At 42.6% G+C, this 22,429-nt stretch overlaps 1 protein-coding gene across 1 annotated transcript in view; it reads left to right on the forward strand.

The window, feature by feature from the left end:
* Positions 1-22,429, forward strand: part of LOC126253078 (prion-like-(Q/N-rich) domain-bearing protein 25) — a 208,684-nt gene that overhangs the window by 150,984 nt on the left and 35,271 nt on the right. The window contains exons 4-5 of the mRNA XM_049954176.1: positions 11,202-11,345; positions 16,300-16,440. Of these exons, the coding sequence (XP_049810133.1) occupies positions 11,202-11,345; positions 16,300-16,440 (285 nt within the window). The remainder of the gene's footprint in view (positions 1-11,201; positions 11,346-16,299; positions 16,441-22,429) is intronic.

Genomic DNA, 22,429 nt, shown 5'->3' on the forward strand with positions numbered 1-22,429 from the left:
TCCGCCATTGCAGGAGTCACAGCTGTGCACGGCCGGCCCGCACGCGGGAGATCAGTCTTGCTTGACCTTGCGGCGATGATGACACACGCTTTGCCCAACGACTCACAGTGCTTTTGTCCACTGCCAGATCACCGTGGACATTCTGCAAGCGCCTATGAATATCTGAGATGCCCTGGTTTTCCGCCAAAAGAAACTCGATCACTGCCCGTTGTTTGCAACGCACATCCGTTACAGACGCCATTTTAACAGCTCCGTACAGCGCTGCCACCTGTCGGAAGTCAATGAAACTATACGAGACGAAGCGGGAATGTTTGAAAATATTCCACAAGAAATTTCCGGTTTTTTCAACCAAAATTGGCCGAGAAAAAAAATGTGTTGCATTACTTATTGAACTGCCCTCGTACATTTATTTTAAAACGGTAATTCCAGACTCAGCAATAAATAAAGATATCACACGTTATTAATGAGAAATAAACAACTGTGTAATTAATAGTGCTTTCAGTACGTTACAATTTACCAAATGAGCATAAAATACAGGCACAGCAAATAATGTTTTAAAAACAAGCTATTGTGATTCCAATTAGAATTTTAAGGCAAGTAACCACAGTCACGGCTGAAGGCCTTTAACACCAAGAACGGCAATTATAAAAAAAATTAACAAACATACTGTAAAACAACAATGCAATAGCAAGGTTAATTTAAAAGGACAAATAACTGATCACCAAACAGGTGAGACAAAATCATTTAAACCTCCTGTAACGCCAAGAATGTCAATTATATAAAAAAATTTAGAAACATACAGTAAAACAGCAAATACAATAATAAAACACAAGGGCCAGTCACAGACGGTGCACCAGGAACCGTCCTCTGAGTAGATCCGGCAAAAAACAATTTCGCGAGCGATGAGATAGGCAGCCAAGAGTTGCATTCACTTCAGAAGATAGTATCTGAGACTAGTGGCAGACTAACGAATGACTAAGGAAAATCTTGCTGAGGCTACCTGACGTCCAATAAACCAAATGGAAAGATGTACGAGGGCGGTTCAGAAAGTAACCTCCGATTGGTCACAGTGCGGGTTGTGGGGGGAGTAGCGACGCCATCTGTGCGTTCACGCACTCAACAGGTCAGTCGGCATCAAGCCGTGGTCGAGTGAACGTCGTACCTGCGCTAGTTTAGTTTTTGTGGCAGTTTGAAATGTGTGCTGCAATAGAAAACCCCGCCAAATGTGAAGTGCGTGCTGTCATAAGGTTTTTTACAGCCAAAGGATATTCTGCAGCAGCTATTCATCGTGAGCTTTGTGCCGTGTACGGACCAAGAGTTATGAGTGAAGGAGTTGTTCGTGAATGGGTACGTTTATTTAAAAGTGGACGAGAAAACGTTCATGATGAAGAGAGGAGTGGTAGACCATCATTGGTGACTGACGAACTCGTTCAGACAGTTGATGCAAAAGTTCGTGAAAATTGACGTTTCTCAATGTCGGAGTTGTCTACTGGTTTTCCACAGATTTCTAAGACTCTCTTGTACGAGATAGTGACAGCAAGATTGGGTTACCGTAAGTTCTGTGCACGATGGGTGCCCAAAATTCTTACCGACCACCACAAAACTCAAAGAATGGCCTCTGCATTAGACTTTCTGTCACGTTATGAGGACGAAGGAGAACCATTGTTAAACAGAATCGTGACCGGTGACGAAACCTGGATTAAGTACGTGAACCCTGAGACAAAAGAACAATCAAAGATGTGGGCACATTCAAATTCGCCTACCAAACCAAGAAAAGCCTCGCAAGATTTTTCTGCCAGAAAACTGATGGCAACGGTGTTTTGGGATGCCAAAGGGGTGTTGTTGGTTGAATTCATGGAACGTGGTACGACCATTAATCAAGACGTGTACTGTGAAACAATAAAAAAGTTACGACGGGCTATACAGAACAAACGCCGTGGTATGCTGACTTCCGGTATCGTTTTTTTGCACGATAACGCCCGTCCTCACTCTGCTCGCAGAACAACGGCCCTTCTTGAGTCCTTCAAGTGGGACGTTATCAACCATCCACCTTACAGCCCAGACCTGGCGCCAAGTGATTATCACCTCTTCATGCATTTGAAGAAATGGCTCGGGTCACAGCGGTTTGATGACGACGAAGAGCTCAAAGATGCGGTCACAGGCTGGCTCCAGGCACAAGCGGGTGATTTTTATGCAGAAGGAATTTCAAAGCTTGTGAAGAGATACGATAAGGGCCTCAATCGCTATGGAGACTATGTAGAAAAATAGTGCAAAGATGTAGTTGTAAGATGTATATATTAAAATATTTTTATTTAACTTGGTGTATTTTTTTAAATCAACCGGAGGTTACTTTCTGAACGGCCCTCGTAAAAATACGCCAAAGCCGGAACCGGCGGTCTGGATTCCGCCCACAGAATACCGTGCTCAGAGCACCCGGAACGAGAAAGGAATCACTACCACTAGAGTATATGAATCGCCAACCAACCTATAATCAAGAAAGCTGTCAAAACTATACGCCTCACGGGACAGAGGCGGCAAGGCGAGGAAACGTACACTGCTGTTACATAAACTAACCACCAGGACAGGTAACTGGGGCGTTAGCAGCCACGAGGCAGGAAAAATACCAATGGTTGAACTTAACAAATAATAACAAACTGAACGCAGTAAATAGTAATTAGAAGTCCAGGAAACCTAATCAGATCCGCCTTCCCCAAGCACTCCACTCGCTGCTCTTTGCTTCGGCAACACTACAAGCAGGTCAAATGGTTCAAATGGCTCTAAGCACTATGGGACTTAACATCTGAGGTCATCAGTCCCCTAGACTTACTTAAACCTAACTAACCTAAGAACATCACACACATCCATGCCCGAGGCAGGATTCGAACCTGCGACTGTAGCAGCAGTGCGGTTCCGGACTGTAGTGCCTAGAACTGTTCGGCCATCGGCCACAGTGCTACGAGCAGCAACACAAACCCAAGTCACTGGAGAATCGCAAGATCTCACAATTATGGAGGTTTCTCTACTTGAATCCAAATGCACTCAACTTAAAACTTACAGGATCCGGTTTTATGACGAGGTCGTGCACCCTCGTGAGCACAGTCTTTCAATCTGGCAGTCCATACACGCCGCCAGTGGTTCCGGCATGTTCTCGCACTGCGTGGACCTGGCTCCTCTTGACTCCCCAAACGAACTGCACCCTGACACGACCCGGAAGAACCACGACATCGCCCCAAAGATAGGGCCACAGTTACTACATATCGATAACCGCCACTGCTGCCACTAGCGGACAGGCAACGCTTGCGAAACCGAGTGCCGCCAGTCAACACGAGAAGAAGACAAACAACCGCAACCATGTCGACTAAACGATACGGTCTGGCCTCCAACAGAGGACAGAAACCTACAAACAGTATCAACGCGAGCCGCAGCATGGCTCATTGGCGTTAACGATATAGCAGAGGACGACGACGCAGGTGGCTTGCTAACAACACGACATTGCCTGCAGCGTCTCTCCTGGGCTTGCGACCATATCGTTTGGACCCTAGACGACTGGAAAACCGTGGTCTGGTCAGACGAGTCTTGATTTCAGTTGATAATAGCTGATGGTAGGGTTCGAGTGTGGCGCAGACCCCACGAAGCCGTAGACCTAAGTGGTCAACAAGGCACTGTGCAAGCTGGTGGTGACTCCACAATGATGTGGCCTGTGTTTGCACGGAGTGGACTGGGCCCTTTGATCCAAATGAACTGATCATTGACTTGAAATGGTTATGTTCGATTACTTGGACACCATTTGCAGCCATCCATGGACTCCATCTTCCAAACAACTATGGAATTTTTGTGGATGACGATGCGTCACGTCAACGGGCCAAAGTTGTTGGTTAGAAGAACAATCTGTACTATTCGAGCGAATTATTTGGCCACCAAGATTGCCCGCTATGAATCCCAACGAACATTTGTGGGACACAACCGACAGGTCAGTTCGTGCGCGAAATTCTGTAACAGCAACACTTTCGCAGTTGTGGACGGCTGTGAAGGCAGCATGACTCAATATTTCTGCAGGGGACTTCCATCGACTTGTTGTGTCCCTGCCACATCGAGCTTCTGCTGTACGCCGGGCAAAAGGAGGTCCGACACGATATTTGGAGGTCTCCCATGACTTTTGTAACTTCAACGCATATCTCTTAATGAGTAGATTTTGACAGCATTTTAAATTTTATAATTTGATCAATAACTATATGAAACATTGAAAATCAAATTTTGTTGTCCCTGGGAGTCGTTAGCTAGGGAGCTGCAACTGGGATCGTTGCCATGAACCGAGTTGACCATTTAATACGACAGATGTGTCCAAATGGAAATATAAATCTCAAGATACATTATTTCTGCATGACTTCTGCTGCTTTGTGCTGACAGCTGATGTTGATTGTTCACCAGCTGGCTACCGCGTTCAGGTACACGAACTGATTGTGAGAAAACACCTCCTTGCTAGTGGAGCGCTGCAAACTTCTCTATGCGATTAGGCAAGCTGCACAGCAATAGCAATGCTAACAGGACAAACGTCCTCCAACGGGTCACCAAATTTGCTCATCTTTCCCACTATTGTAGTGCCTACTTTGAAGTGACACGTGTTTCTCTGATGCTGTGTGCTTCTGAAACGTTTCTGAGGAATCGAGGTTCGTAGTTTTACGAACCGAGAGCGCCAGCCATCAAGAACCGGCTTCAGCGCTACCGGTGATGGCGTAGGCCTATTGCGATTAAGCAACATCACTTTTTTTTTCTTTTGTAATCAGTACAGCAAATGATGTTTCTTCGCAAATGGACAACACCAATAATAATCTAAGAGTTCCTTTCGTCGACGCGGTATAATCAAGATATTATAAGGCATTGTGATATAATGGTCATTTGTTTATCGACTAACTGAGAACCCTGTGTTGCCCGGGTGCGTATTTATCGCAATTCTAATAGTAAATCTCCTTCTTATCCCTCTCTTTGTTCATCCCCTCCTCATCCCTCTCTCTGTCCATCTCCTCCTATGTCCTTTCTGTGTCGTCTCCGGCCATCCTGATTTAGGTTTTCCGTGATTTCCCTAAATCGCTTCAGGCAAATGCCGGGATGGTTCCTTTGAAAGGGCACGGCCGATTTCCTTCCCTATCCTTCCCTCACCCGAGCTTGCGCTCCGTCTCTAATGACCTCGTTGTCGACGGGACGTTAAACACTAATCTCCTCCTCCTCCTCCTCCTTTCTGTGTCCATCTCCTTCTCCCCTTCTCCTTGTGCTTCGTGTCGTCCCCCCTCTCTCAGTCCGTCTCCCCCTCTTTTCTCCACGTTATCACTCCCACCCCAGTAAAAGTTTGCTGGTTCTCACCCCCACAGTATTTATCTCCAGTTACAGTAGTAAGTAATATGTGTGCCAAGTTTGGTGGAAATCGATCCAGGGATTTAGGACTTTTTACCTGCGGTATTGCCCACATACCCCCATGTCACATATATTTAACGTATGTCACTCACATTTGTACACATATTTTATCTGTGTATCTAAAGAATTTCGCCCTGGAGTTTCATATTCAGGCTGCTAAGTGTTTCTGACCTCACATCTCCCGAACTATATGTCGTACAACGATATGATTTTGTAGGTACATTCAGTGGCATATGTGGATACTGTATTTGGATACTGTATTCTAAATGAGTTGCGAATAGAGTTAGTAGCAAAGAAGCAATAAATTTAAACGTCATCCATGATCAGTTTTCACGCATCTCAGTGCTTATGACGTTACTTAGCTATGTGTCGTGAATGATATAACTTTGCTGGTACATTCGGTCGTATATGTGAACTGTGTCTGCAAAATGTATCGCGATTACATTAAGTAGTAAAAAAGAAACCGTCACGCCTAATGCAGCAGTTTTGCAGCATGAACAGTGAATATGTAGCAAGTAAGAAACTTTTTCCTTTCTTAATTTAATGGGGGTCTCCAGTGAGACAAGGTTTCGTATGGGTTTAAAATTATGTGTAAGGTTTGTTGCAAGTAACTAAGTGCCCTATTCTCAAATACTTGATGAAGAAAGTGTGGGTATTCACGAGCCGTGGGCTACACTTCTTTTGCATCCCCACTTCCATCCCCTTTGGTAGACAGGCGCTTCTTATCCTCTTGAATTGGGAAGGTGTTTTAGGAGGAGATGAGGAACATACATACATACATGCCTACATCTATCCATTTTATAATATTTATGGATACAATCGTGTGTGTACCTGCTTTGAATAAAGTTCTCTGTAGTTGTGACTTGGGTCTGTGTGTATCGACAAATAAATAATATGGTTCAAATGGCTCTGAGCACTATGGGACTTAACATCTGAGGTCATCATTCCCCTAGAACTTAAAACTACTTACACCTAATTAACCTAAGGACATCACACACATCCATGCCCTAGGAAATAAATAATAATTTCCTCGCTTATACCTCGCCACTAATGTACGACAGTGTTTATTATCATTATTATTGTTGTTGCTTTCTGAAGAAATACTATTCATTGAAACGATGTATGTGTTTGTTACAAAAAAAAAAAAAAAAAAAAAAAAAGGAAAATTACGTTACTCGAATGCAGTACTGAACAAACGTCTGGCTGATGCGATATCACCATTATTCGACGGCTGGTATTAAAGAGGCTCGTAAAAATTTGAAACTCGATTTATCAAAAGCGCTTGAGAAGCAGGTCGTACCAGATCAGTATTTGTTGCAGCGAAGTACGTACTACAACAATGCAAAAGATAAGCAACATCGGTGACCCGACGGGTTGTGCGACATTGAAGTATTTTTTACCGCTGTTCCGGCATTCAATCCACGTGACAACATTTAACTATGTTTTCAAATTCTACAATCCTCCCTTAAATGGTATCATACGTCTATGAGACGGCTGTCGAGCTTTCTGGTGCACATCCGCTCCCGTTCTTGGTCGTTTCGCCCTTTCCCACCCCGTACCTTTCAGTTATAGTGCTGGTTTCTTGCTTTGAAGGTAGGGTGCCGATCTCACTATTTGACCTTCATTAAATCCGCAATTAAGTCGCCGTGACGTCTCGCAGACGTATGATACCAGTTGTGTGATCATCATTATCCGTCGGACGTGTTTAACAACATTGCATGTTTCTTGCGATAACAATGGTATAATTATTATTATTTTCGATTATTCCCATTTAAGAGAGCGTTTGAACTTGAATTCCTTTATGATGATTGTTTATGTTTTTTCTGAGCCCAAATTTTCTTCATGTGTTCACTGTGTTGTTTCTTTCGCTCCGCTGTCCATTTGCATCCTGTTCTCTTCTGTGTTGTGGTGTCAAATTTATGTTTTTTGATGATGTTCCTGAATTCAGTTCTATTTTCTGCATAATTTACTGTTATGTGTGCTTGTCTGAGGTCCTCTTCAACTTCTTTTATCCATTTTGTTTTTCCCCTGCCTGAGTTGATGACTTTAAGAATTCGCTTTGAAATTCTGTTTTCATTCATCCTGTGGATATGTCCGTAGAACTGCATTCTTCTTTTCCTTATTGTATCTGTAATCTTGTCTGTGTATTTATATAATTCTGATGTTGGTCTCTTCTTCCAGATTCCTTGCTCTTGTATCGGGCCAAAAATTTTCCTGAGAATTTTCCTTTCTTGTTTCTCTATTTCTTTGATTTTAGTTTGCCCACCTATTTGTGTTGTTTCAGATGCATACAGTGCCTCCGGAAGTACGACGGTGTTGTAGTGCCTCAATTTTGCGTTAATGGATATGGACTTTTTGTTATAATAGTTCCACGTGAGTTTATATGCTTTCTGTAGTTTTTTTATTCTTTCCTCATTGGCCTTTAGGTTGATCCCTGATGGCTGGATGATTTCTCCCAGGTACTTAAAATGTGGTACTTGTACAATTTTCCCATGGGTTGTCACAATAGGCAATTTGTCTTGTGGCACTCTTTCTATGTACTGGGTTTTCTCATATGAGATTTGCAGGCCGGTTCTTTGTGCAATTTCGTGTAATTTCTCTATGGCGTTAGTAGCTTCTTTTCTATTATTTGTGAGGATTGCAAGGTCATCTGCAAAAGCTAAACACTTCACATTGAATCTATTATCTTTTCTAATGCCAATTTGGATTCCTTTGACTTCTTTTTCCCATGTCCTGATAATTTTTTCAAGAATGATATTAAAGAGTAATGGTGAAAGTCCGTCACCCTGTCGCACTCCAGTTTGGATTTCAAATGGTTCCGAGATATCCCCCATAAATTTAACCTTGGAGATTGTGTCAGTTAATGTTTCCCGAATGATTGCTCTTGTCTTTCTGTCAATGCTGAATTCTTCCAGCGTCTTGCAGAGCGCTACTCTGTCTATTGAGTCGTAGGCCTTTTTAAAATCTACAAAAGTAACCACTGTGTTTCGGGTGTTTCTCATCTGGAGAATCATTTTCAGATTCCAGATCTGCTCTATGCATGATCGTCCCTTGCGAAAACCAGCCTGGTATTCTCCTATTTGTTGGTCAGCTTGTTCTTCTAATCTATTCATGAGAACTTTTGATAGGATTTTATATGTGACCGGTACGAGTGAGATACCCCTGTAATTATTTGGTTCAGTTTTGTCCCCTTTTTTGTGGAGTGGATGGATGAGTGCGCATTTCCATTCAGAAGGGATCTGTTCTGTTTCCCAAATGTTTAATATGATTTTGTGAATTTTTCCTGTTAATCTTTCGTCATTTAGTTTCCATAGTTCTGCAATAATTCCATCTTCTCCTGGGGCTCTATTGTTTTTCAGAGTCTTGATAATTTCTACTATTTCGTTGATGGTTGGCGGTTTAGCGTCAGGATTTGGTGTAGACGTCTCGTAGTGAATATCCTCTGTAGGTCTTTCGCAGTTGAGAAGTTTGTTGAAATAGTCTGCGAGGATTTGGCAGTTATTCTTTGTGTTAGTTTCTAGTGAACCATCCGGTTTCTTGAAACAAAGATTGGGTGGCTGGTATCCTGCAATATGTTCTTTAAACGTCTTATAAAAATTCCTGGTGTTGTTCTTCTTAAAATCTTGTTCTATCTCATCTAGTCGCCGTTTGTCATAATTTCTTTTTTCCCTCCGAATAGTTTTCGATGTTTGTTTTCGGATTACTAGAAATTGTTGCCATTTTTCTGATGTTTTGTGACTATTGAAGTTTTTCCAGGCATTGGTCCTTTCTTCTATTGCTTGGTCACATATTATATTCCACCACCTGTGTTTTCTCCTTCTCGGGGGTTGACCCAATTTCATCGTGGATTTGAGGACGTCCACAAGTTCTGTCCAGTTTGTGGTGTTTGTCTGACTAATTTCCTGTAAGATGTTTTCCTTGTTGAGTTTTATGTATTCGGGGTCTGGTCTCAGCACTTTGTTTAGTTTTGGCTTTTTTCTATTGGGTTGTAATCTGGTCTTTATCTGTAGGAGATGGTGGTCTGAGTCAAAAAATCCTCTTCTCGTTTTCACATTCAGAATTTCTGCTGTGTTACTCTTGGAGATGGCCACATGATCTATCTGGAATTCACCCAACATTGTGTTGGGCGACTTCCAAGTATACAGTTTCTTGTTGGTATACAATGGTATAATATTATTATTGTTATTACTAACAGTATCTCGTAATTTATTTGCACAATATGGAGCCTCTTCTAGCTCGATATCACAATTGAAAACAGCCTGAAAAGACGGGATACTCTCAAAGAGTTCTGAGAGTAAACGAACCAGATTTAGAAAAGCATTTGGGAAGGAATGATTAGTGAAGTATTGGACGGCAGTGACACTGATCGAGATTTCGAGATAGAGTGTGCTGAGAATACGAATTCAAAACTGGAGGTGGATGAGAGTGGTGTTGATGATGGAACGGTGGACATATGAACGTTATCTGAGTCAAAAACAGTCACATCGCCGTGATTTCTACTTTTATGGTAGAGGAAGCTATTTCAAATGGAGAACAGCACCACCTGTAACTAATGTCAGAACAAGACAACGTAACATAGTGTTGTAGATACCTGGTCTGCGACTTAGGGGCAATGCCTCGGGTAGGAATCCAGATTCAGAACAACTCTGGGGTTTACTTTTACTCTTAACATTTTAGATGAGAAACTTCAGTGATTGATGAATAACATCTGTAAAATAAAAGTACTCCCAAACGAACATACCTTTCTTACATGATATTCATGTTCTTGGACTTCTGAAGTCCGCCAGACATCAAGATATCAGTTACGTTACTTGTATTCACAGCAGTCTCGAAATCTGGTAGTGAATCCATAGCCGATATTTTCTTATTGGGTGGAACCGAACGTATTATTTTTTACAGAAAAAGGTTTTGTTCACAGCCACACCTCTTTTATTTGGTAAACCAGACGAGGGGACAGAAAACAAAACAGATGCTACTGCCACAGTGTCAAACATTGTTAACATCTTTATTGTGAACTGTCAGTAGTGTTACTCCCCAGGCTATGCTATGTTTATTCATGAAATCCTTGTGCCTTTCCATGGTCGATGTAGGCTCAGGATGTACCTGCCAAGAAAACTGGCGCAATATGGGTTAAGGATTGTGTGTATCAGGACCCAGTGCTTAACACAGTGCCCACACTGTGGTCTCTAAAAAGTTTGAAAGTTAACATCAAAATGTGAATATATTCTTGAAACTGTCCAGCAATTTTGTTTCTGTTTCCTTGTCGTTTAAGAAAGACTGGCACAGCGTGTGTTTAATGACTAAACGCTTCATTTCTAGATTTTTGAGAAAGGTAGGGAAGTCCACTTTTTCGGAACATCACTTGCGTATTTTCTGACCTGTCTTCTTGATTAACAAAATCAATTATGATATTTCGGTTTCATATGTTTTAAAACACACGTATAACTAGTTGAGGTCAATAAAAAATTAATAACTTAAGAGAGCATTATTTGAAACAACAGTAAAATTCTGGAGTCTGACAGACACCATGATACCATGTATGTAATAAAATCGTATGATCCCAGTTAAGGGTTGATGCACCGCGGTTTTCGGGTGTGTTTTTATAGGATGCGGTCTTATACTCAATATATGAAAGGTATTAACTCTTCAACTGTCCCAACAATCAGAAGTGTTCCTTACTTTTATGAGCAGTACTGTACAGCCTCTAAAAATCGGGGGGTATTTCAGATTTAAGCTTCGACCATGCTCCGTGCTGTCACGTGTACAGTGCTGGACGTGTTCACATGTTGCAGCTGCCACAACTGTGGGCGATCCCTGCTCCCTGAACGAGCAGTGCGTTATGAACCTGAGCGAGAACTCCGCCTGCGACAGCGCCGGGCGCTGCCAGTGCCGCGAGGATGCGCACTTTGTGGAGGGGCGGTGTCATCGCACCTCAAGTAAGTGTTCGCAGCTCAACTGCAGCTTTACTGAGTCAGCTGAACACCCAGAAGGTGATCATTTTCTTACTACCACACTACCAGAGTATTCATTTCAACTGATCTCATCCCCAATTTTTTAAATTTGAATGACGTGAGAGAGTTCGTGTTTTATGACTGGACATTCAGACCTCTCATTATTGCTGTATGGGAACCAGTACCAATAAGTTACTTCATTATATCTTAGATTAAGCTTTTTCTAGTATTAAGGGATGCATTCTATATATTTTGTTTTGAAATATTTGTTAATAAACTTGAGGTATCCCAGCCCACCTGTACACTCTGTAATAGTTATAAGGTTCTTACAGCCACATACTTTATGTTTTAATTTAATTATGTAGCAAGTCATTTCTTGGCTGAAGTTGTATGAATTCCAATGATATACAGATGTTGCTGCAGATAATTATATTGTAGCTATATTACTGTGACGTAGTTCAACGCGGCTGGAACGGCAAAAAAACCCTTATAACTCGAGCTAGCCGTGTATGCTTTAGTTAGCTATGTGTAACATTCGGTTATTTGATCACGACAGTCCTTCGTATGCTCAGTTAGGGTGCATGCGACGGAATAGGCGACGTCATTGCCACAACACGCTCTGCTTTCTTCATATGTTTCTTACAAGGGAAACTCCTCATCCATCACATCCCCCCCCCCCCCCCCTCAGATTTAGTTCTAAGACGACCCAATGGACAGTGGACAGCTCGTCAAAAAATGAAGACAGATCAAGCATGAAAATAGGAAGAAGGTGTGCTTAAATGTGAAAAAGGAAGCAAAATAGAAACAGTGAACAGTCCAAGCTCAAGATGTGCAGCGTTGAGTATATGTGCGTAGCCATGGCGTTGTGGTTTTGTTGTTATGGTGTTTGACTGTGAATGGGGAGATCAGCTTAAAAAAAATGGTTCAAATGGCTCTGAGCACTATGGGACTTAACTTCTGAGGTCATCATCCCCTAGAACTTGGAACTACTTAAACCTAACTAACCTATCACACACATCCATGCCCGAGGCAGGATTTGAACCTGCGACCGTAGCGGTCGCGCGGTTCCAGACTTTAGCGCCTAGAACCGCTCGGCCACTTCGGCCGGCGAGATCAGCTTCATATCTCGCTCATGTCACAATTTTTTTTCACAAAATTATGAACCATCCGTTCGGTCATTGACGTATCTGTACTCTATATTCAAATGTGTATCTGTGTCGTGGTGTAACTTCCGTTTGCGACAGCGAGATGTAAGGAAGTGAACTCCAGACGTACGTACCTCCTATTTGTTCTACTCAGGTACCACATGTTATGACTGTTACGTTCCGTTTTGGAAGTTTTGACTTTTAAATTCTCTTGTTGTAACGCAGTTCACAACCGTTTATTGGTTGTTTTCATTTCAGTGAGAGGTCTATGCACCATCTCGCCTGCTCTCACTATTCACCACGTTTACTTGCGACGGTTATGTGTTCTTTTCACAGGACTCTTATTCTTTAACCAGTGTATAGTATAACAATTGCCAAGACCATAGCATAACAGACAGGTCAATGACCGGACGGAAAGTTAATAATTTTATGAAAAAAATGTCTGGGGGGTACGAGCGATATTTGAACTCGTATCTGCCACTCCGCAGTTCAGCGCCGTAACCACACAACCACGACCCGGTGATAATTACTATAAGCACGATGTGACAAATCTTCAGCTTGAACCGTTCACTGTTTCTCTTTTGCCTCTTTTTTCACAGTTCAGTGGACCTTCTTCCTGTTTTCATGCTTAACCTGTGTCCAGTTTTTGATGTGCTATCCACTGGGCCGTCTTACATCTAAACCTGAGCGGCGTGCGATGGGGAGTTCCCTTCTTAGTCACTGCGATCTCAGTACCTCTCCTCCTACATCATCATTCCATTACACGAAATCAAATGTGTCCAGTGTCTAGGTTTTGCCTTTGCATAACTCTAGATCTCCTCAATTTCAGCAACACGACTCTGGAAGAAACTACACTCATGGTCATAAATTAAGGATAATTGCAGAATTTGGTGCCACACAACGTGGAACTACACAAAACTGACGTTAATAGCATAGGCACATACGGAAAACACACGACAGGTGATATCCACGGTATTGGTGATAAGCTGAGGAAAACGTCCCGAAACACATGTCCTACAAAACACCACTGTTTCCTGCAGATGTACCCCGACATCAATATGGGATATGATCACCATGCATACGTACACAGGCCGCACAATGGGTTGGCATACTCTGGATCAGATGGTCAAGCAGCTGCTGGGGTATAGCCTCCCATTCTAGCACTAGTTCCTGTCGGAGTTCCTGAAGTGTTCTAGGGGTTTGAAGACGTGCAGCGATACGTCGACAGAGAGCATCCCAGACGTGCTCGATGGGGTTTAGGTCTGGAGAACAGCCAGGCCACTCCATTCGCCTGATATCTTCTGTTTCAAGGTACTCCTCCACGATGGCAGCTCGGTGGGGCCGTGCGTTATCATCCATCAGGAGGAAGTTGGGACCCACTGCACCCCTGAAAAGGCGGACATACTAGTGCAAAATGACGTCCCGATACACCTGACTTGTTACAGTTGCGTCAAAGACATGCAGGGATGTACGTGCACCAATCATAATCCAACCCCACACCATCAAACCACGACCTCAATACAGGTCCCTTTCAAGGACATTAAGGGGATGGTATCTGGTTCCTGGTTTACGCCAGATGAAAATCAGCCGAGAGTCACTGTTCAGACTATACCTGGACTCGTCCGTGAACATAACCTTTGACCACTGATCCATTGACCATGTACTGTGTTCTTGACACCAAGCTTTACAGGATCTCCTGTGACCAGGGTCAGTGGAATGCACCTCCTAGGTCTCCGGGCGAATAAACCATGACTGTTCAGTCGTCTGTAGACTGTGTGTCTGGAGACAACTGTTCCAATAGCTGCAGTAAGGTCCCGTGCAAGGCTACCTGCAGTACTCCGTGGCCGTCTGCGGGCACTGATGGAGAGATATCGGTCTTCTTGTGGTGTTGTACACTGTGGACGTTCCGCACTGTAGCGCCTGGACACGTTTCCTGTCCGCTGGAATCGTTGCCATAATCTTGAGAACACACTTTGTGGCACACGGAGGGCTCGTGCTACGACCTGCTGTGTTTGTCCAGCCACCAGTCGCCCTAGTATTCTACCCCTCATAACGTCATCAATAGGTGTTCTTTGAGCCATTTTCAACTCACAGTCACCATTAGCACGTCTGAAAACGTCTGCACACTTAGTCGCTGCACAGTACTCCGGCATGCACCAACATACTTCTGCGTATGTGGACTGCTGCCAGCGCCACCGTGCGACGACTGCAGGTCAAATGCACCGCATGGTCATTCCCCGAGATGATTTAAACCCGCAAACCGCCCATCAGGGCATTGTTTCACCCTGTATCAGCATCATCCTTAATTTACGAGCATGAGTGTACATTATAATACGGATCTTATCGAAAGCCACTCTGCATTCAAGACGAAATTAAAGCTTTGTCTATTATCGTCGGCGCAGCTTCCCTCTCGGCAGATTCCAGCTGTTTCCTTGCTGTGCAACAGAAAACCAGTGTCTCTACCACATTGTTGCTTCCTTCCATCTCACCTATTATTTCTCGCTGTTCCTATGGTGAGTCAGCTTGTCAACATTTGATTCCTTCCCTGTTGCTACCACATGTTTCTGTTAGCTATCATTATTCCCATTCGACGAGAACTTAACGAAGACTGCTGAAGACAATGTCAATAAGACTGTCATTTCTTAAATTCCATGTATTCATTTCCGTAACTGTAAATATTATTATCGATTTTAATATTATGTACTACTATTTATAGTGTAATGTTGATTCAGTAAGGATGTCTGGTTAGATGCAAAAGATGGTCGTTACCTTGCCTGGAGAAAGAAATGCATAAATAAATTTACAATTTTATTGCATTCTTAATTTTCTGCAACTGATCATTTATTTACTTTCGATTTCTGAGAAATTTTTTAATCTGACAACACAGCATAAAATTATTTTGGTAGCTACTGCACTTACAAGGCTCAGGACAAAACTTCTTCTTCTTCTTTTGCACTTCCTGGATTGGGCTTTAACGCTTGAAATACCAAGCGGGTGCAGGACGGTACTTTATGCCCACCTTTCCAAAATGTTATCTAGTCATGTTCAAAATTTTGAAAAAAAATTTAGTGTCTTTAAAGACAACTTTAGCCAGATTTGGTAATTGTTAGAAATTTTTCCGTAAAACTTCACCCAAAATTTAAGTCATAATAGTGGATGTGACTTCTCACAGCAGTTATATTCATATTTCCAGGTTCAGGATTCTCCTTACACGTCTATATATCTGTAAGAAGTATGGTGTGAATAAAAGAGAACAACAATGATGGAAATTTTTATTTTTTAAAAAAGCTTGTGGTAGTCATAAAGTAGCCTATCACCCGTTGGTTATGGAAAATGCGTAAGCATTGCTAAGATTGTTCTAGAAGATATTTTCGAGTTCTGGACTCTACTTACACATCAGTACCTATTTATATATGTATTGTTAATCAAAGTTAACAACAATTAACGATTTTTTAATTTTTTTATGATATGCATAAAGTTCCTCCCCTCCCCCTTGACAGTACTTGTTATGGAAAATGCCTTGGTATTGCTGAGTTAAGCCGTTCCGTCTTCACAGTTTATCTGCTAATCTCTGCTTAGATCTTCCTAAGTCTTTTCTATCAGTGGTGCTATAATTTAGTGATAACTTGAGAAATTTTTGTTAAATATTTTTTTATAGTACCGTACGCAAATTATACTTAATTGGACATTCGGTTGGTTCTGCTTGCAACTATTATTGTATTTTCTGCTTTGAATGTTTAAAGTACTTGACATTCGCCTTAACGCCTAATGTTCGGCCGTTGTGTCTTTTTCAGGGGCTGGCGAGTCCTGCCGTGTGAGTAACGACTGTCACATTGACAATCCAAACGTGATGCTGAGCTGCCTCTATCAGGTCTGTGTGTGTCCCCAGCAGTACAGACCTGTTAACAATGGCTCTGACTGTGTACGCACATTGGGTTAGTTTATTGATAATTACGTTACTTAATTACGTAAAGCGCACAAAGAAAGTGGTTCCTTATTCTCTGTGTAGGCTGGGTTTGTTTTCAAGACCTTAAATTTCAGAAGCAAATGTCAACAAAATTTACAATGCTTAAATATATACAGGGTGTTTCATAATTAATAGCGGCCGCGCGGAGTGGCCGCGCGGTTAGAGGCGCCATGTCACTGACCGCGCGGTCCCTCCCGCCGGAGGTTCGAGTCCTCCCTCGGGCATGGGTGTGTGTGTCGTTCTTAACATAAGTTAGTTTAAGTAGCGTGTAAGTCTAGGGACCGATGACCTAAGCAGTTTGGTCCCTTAGGAACTCACACACATATTTAATTAATAGCGTAAACGCACACAGTTGAAAGTACATATACTAGAAGCAAAAAGTCTTAGTAAACATGGACTCTAAAACGCATATCTTACGAACTATGAACAATTCATCTTCGATACTGTGAATTAAAGCTCTTCTACTGCAACCTCTTTGCTGTTCCTATTTTTGGAACAGGTAGTATGGAGGAAAAGAAGAATTGGCTCTAAAGTGCATACTTCAAAAGCTATCAGCACTTCTGCATCTTCGATACTATGAAACAAATCTCTTCTATTGCAAACTCTTTGCTTTTCATATTTTTGGAACAGGTAGTATGGACCGAAACAAGAAAAAGGCGTCCAGCAAACATGCGCTCTAAAGTGCATACCTTAAGAGGTATGAGCACTTGTTCAGCAGAAGAGATGTACTTCACAATAGCGAAGATGACGAAGTGCTTGCAGCTCTGAAGGCAAGCACTTTAGGGACTATGTTTGATGAGACTTTTTGCCTTTAGTATTTCATCTCTATGCGTTTACATAATTGATTACGATACATCCTGTATAGTCTACCCGTCCTTTTTACACTTCCGTGCCTCAATCCGTAAAAACAGAACGCTTGTAGGATCACTTTGTTGTCTGCCAGTTTCTTTGTCTGCCCTACTGTTAAAAACTCTTTTTATCAGGAACGGGTGAACATATCAAGTTAAAATTTATGTCACATACTCAATTTTACGATCGCTCGGCAACGTAAAATATTAAATCTTCTAAGTCAATGCAACCAAAAGATACGACCATTTTTTCCACACATTTTAATACTCGCAAACTCATTCATCAAAACCCGTAGTGTACTTCCCTTTGGCGTGGAATCATGAAATTTGCCTAAAAGGAAGATTGCGTAGTGACACCAAAGGAAAAAATCCGAAAACAGTAAATTTGTAATTATATCACACGAAAAAAAAATTTTTTTCATCTCTTGTATGACTGTTCGTCCATCTGTTAAGACCCCTTTTACCAGCGCATTGTTAAGACCCGTTTTTTTCAGGAATGTTTAGACGTATGAAGCTGAAAAAAATTGTTCAAAAGGCTCTAAGCACTATGGGACTTAACACCTGAGGGCATCAGTCCCCTAGACTTATAACTACTTAAACCTTACTAACCCAGTTCTAAGCAAAGAAGGGAAAGCAGAAAGGTGGAAGGAGTATATAGAGGATCTATACAAGGGCGATGTACTTGAGTACAATATTATGGAAATGGAAGAGGATGTAGATGAAGATGAAATGGGAGATATGATACTGCGTGAAGAGTTTGACAGAGCACTGAAAGACCTAAGTCGAAACAAGGCCCCAGGAGTAGACAACATTCCATTAGAACTACTGACAGCCTTGGGAGAGGTAGTCCTGACAAAACTCTACCATCTGGTGAGCAAGATGACTGTGTGATGTCCTTAGGTTAGTTAGGTTTAAGTAGTTCTAAGTTCTAGGGGACTGATGACCATAGATGTTAAGTCCCATAGCGCTCAGAGCCATTTGAACCATTTTTTTTGAGACAGGCGAATTACCCTCAGACTTCAAGAAGAATATAATAATTCCAATCCGAAACAAAGTAGGTGTTGAGAGATGTGAAAATTACCGAACTATCAGTTTAATAAGTCACGGCTGCAAAATACTAACGCGAATTCTTTACAGACGAATGGAAAAACTGGTAGAAGCCAACCTCGGGGAAGATCAGTTTGGATTACGTAGAAATGTTGGAACACGTGAGGCAATACTGACCCTACGACTTATCTTAGAAGATAGATTAAGAAAAGGCAAACCTACGTTTCTAGAATTTGTAGACTTAGAGAAAGCTTTTGACAATGTTGACTGGAATACTCTCTTTCAAATTTTGAAGGTGGCAGGGGTAAATACAGGGAGCGAAATGCTATTTACAATTTGTACAGAAACCAGATGGCAGTTGTAAGAGTCGAGGGACATGAAAGGGAAGCAGTGGTTGGGGAGGGAGTGAGACAGGGTTGTAGCCTCTCCCCGACATTATTCAATATGTATATTGAGCAAGCAGTGAAGGAAACAAAAGAAAAATTCGGAGTAGGTATCAAAATCCATGGAGAAGAAATAAAAAGTTTGAGGTTCGCCGATGACATTGTAATTCTGTCAGAGACAGCAAAGGACTTGGAAGAACAGTTGAACGGAATGGACAGTGTCTTGAAAGGAGGATATAAGATCAACATCAACAAAAGCAAAACGAGGATAATGGAATGTAGTCGAATTAAGTCAGGTGATGCTGAGGGAATAGATTAGGAAGTGAGACACATAAAGTAGTAAAGGAGTTTTGCTATTTGGGGAGCAAAATAACTGATGATGGTCGAAGTAGAGAGGATATAAAATGTAGACTGGCAATGGCAAGGAAAGCGTTTCTGAAGAAGAGAAATTTGTTAACATCGAGTATTGATTTGTCAGGAAGTCGTTTCTGAAAATATTTGTATGGAGTGTAGCCCTGTATGGAAGTGAAACATGGACGATAGAGAATTTGGACAAGAAGAGAATAGAAGCTTTCGAAATGGTGTGCTACAGAAGAATGCTGAAGATTAGATGGGTAGATCACATAACTAATGATGAGATATTGAACAGAACTGGGGAGAAGAGGAGTTTGTGTCACAACTTGACTTGAAGAAGGGATCGGTCGGAAGAACATGTTCTGAGGCATCAAGGGATCACTAATTTAGTACTGGAGGGCAGCGTGGAGGGTAAAAATCGTAGAGGGAGACCAAGAGATAAATATACTAAGCAGATTCAGAAGGATGTAGGTTGCAGTATGTACTGGGAGATGAAGAAGCGTGCACAGGATAGAGTAGCATGGAGAGCTGCATCAAACTAGTCTCAAGACTGAAGACCACAACAACAACAATAACAACAACAACATAAGGACATCACACACATCCATGCCCGAGGCAGGATTCGAACCTGCGACCGTAGACCCTGGGTGGTTCCGGACGAAGCGCCTAGAACCGCTCGGCTACAGCCGCCGGCCTGTGAAGGTGAACTTAATGCTACAATCTGAGCTCTATGGTCCCTTGGCGATATAGTAAATGTTAGCTTCTAAGTCAATGCAATCAAAATGTACGGCCATTTATTTCTCGCAAACTCATTCACCAAAACCTATAGGTCCCGTTAATCTACAATGATGAAGTTTGGAAAGAAGTAAGGTTTCACAGTAAAAGTAATGAAACAAATCCGAAATTAGTTAATTTGTAATTATGTCACGCGAATAAAATGTTTCTCCTCTCATTTGTAATCCGACGGCAACATTAAATTAAAATAATCAGTAGTTCTGCATTCAGGCAGACTGGGTCGCAATGGTGATAGTCAAACATCAGGCAAGGAATGACTCTGTAGCTCATATGACACTCTCCGGAATTTATTCATCATCAGATATCCAGGAGCGATTACTGCGTTTCAAGTTGCATGTGAAACAAACATTAGCAGACAGACCCAGTCAGCCTGAATGGAAAAGTACCAATGGCCGCCTCTCTTCTCCATGACTTCATGTCACATTAATGTTATTGTACTTAAAATATTCTCGAAAATCTTGGAATCGCTGGGACTGATATCTTGCCAGGATCAATGTCGATGACTAGCAAAAATAGTGGAGGTTCTTGATTCCCAGAATGGATGAACTGCCTATATACATAATTAAGTTTGTACGAAACAATCAGTGCGCGTGTCCTACTCGCACCTCGGCGTTTTTTTGTCTTCCTCTCAGATGACGAGTAAACGGTCTGACATTTGTCAGATACGCGACAAGCCTCGCCTACTGGAGAGTTCTCTTTCTAACAGTGGCATTCTACACTAATTCGAAAGATGATTAATGGTTATCTGCCCCTGTTCTTCTCGAGCAGTGTGTGGCCAGTGCACCGCACGAGTGGTTGACTGCTTCAGAAACTCAAAAATGAGAGATATCAACATAAGGACTCGCAGTATTGAAAAAAAAATCTACTTGAAAAAATGGTTCAAATGGCTCTGAGTACTATGGGACTTAACTTCTGAGGTCATCAGTCCCCTAGAACTTAGAACTACTTAAATCTAACTAACCTAAGGACATCACACACATCCATGACCGAGGCAGGATTCGAACCCGCGACCGTAACGGTCGCGCGGTTCCAGACTGTAGCGTCGAGAACCACTCGGCCACCACGGCCGGCCAAATCTACTTGAAGTGGACAAGCTAACATGCCCTGCAGGAATTTCTGTTACGCATTAAACTGGATCCGCTGTGGAATTAGGCATTGTTCTACCTCATATTCATCGAGAATCTGTTGAACAGTGAACGATCATGCGTAACTGGAGAAAAGCGCTGTCACTCCTGTTTTCAAAACGGGTAATGGATCGGATTCTCAAAATTAGAGCCAAATTTCGCTTACGTACATCTTTTGCAGGATCCTAGAGCTCAAATACGGTATGCCTAATGTAACCATACCCCATGTTCGATATCAACGTGCAGTAATCATTTACAGGTGGCAGCACTGGCAGTGGAGGGTATATAAAGCGTGTTGGAAAGGGGAGGGGGGGGGGACATGGTAAGCAGTGCAGTCGTTGTCGTAATGCGGAAACGGAACAATTTATCTGATGTCCAAAAGGGCATTGGCTTTTGGGACAAGGGTGGAAGCATTTCCGAAACGAGTAGCTTCGTAAACTGTTCGAGGGCCGCCGTGGTTAAAGTACAAAATGGCAAAATTCTTCTATCCAAAGCTGACGCCGAGACAATTATAGTGCACTACGGGCCATATTTGCCAGGCGTGAACGACGACTGCGGAGATGTGTGTGGTCGAATAGACATACAACCGTTGAGTAACTGACACCCAGATGAGCCAAGGGGCTATCAGCAGTGTCTCCTCAACGACCGTTCAGCGAATTCATGCAGACTCTCTGACTGCTGTTCATCGATGACGAAGGCCGCCGATACCGTAAACGGACGTCCATAGAGTGGCGACAGGTGGCCTTCTCAAGTGAATCACGTTTCATACTAAATCCGACAAATAGTCGTCGGCGTGTGGGCGTGGAACGTCTGAAAGCAATGGGTACAGGGCCGAGGGGGAAGTGTTACGGTCGGGTGAATGTTTTCGTGCCATTTCCTGGGTGGTCTCATCATTCTGGAAAGCACAGTGGATCAACAAAAGAATTATTATCCTTCGGGGCGATATGCTCTCCTACATGCAATTTGTTTCTCCTTAGTACGATGGCATCTACCAGAGCGACAATGCAACGTGTCACACAACTCCCAGTGTACATATAATATGAGTTTAACAGGGATGAGTACGTATGGGATGAATTTAACGTACTCCCTTGGCCACCAAACTTCCCGGATTTACGCCCAATCGAGGATCTACGGGTCCACCTCGATCGGGCAGTTGGCGCAATGGATGTTCAACCGAGAAATCCAGCACAGCTGAGCACGGCACAGGAGTACGCGTTGCTCCACATCCCAGTTGGTACCTTCCAGGAATTCATTGATTACTTCCTGCACGTTTCGCAGAGATTCACGCTGCAAAAGGTGAACATTCAGGTTTTTGAATTTACCATGAAATGAATACCCATAGCCGCATACAGGCGTTGACATAAGTCAACGGGGACAGTTGAAAATATGTGCCCCGACTGGGACTC

The sequence above is a fragment of the Schistocerca nitens genome, chromosome 1, assembly GCF_023898315.1.
Source record: "Schistocerca nitens isolate TAMUIC-IGC-003100 chromosome 1, iqSchNite1.1, whole genome shotgun sequence".
In the NCBI taxonomy this organism is placed as follows: domain Eukaryota; kingdom Metazoa; phylum Arthropoda; class Insecta; order Orthoptera; family Acrididae; genus Schistocerca; species Schistocerca nitens.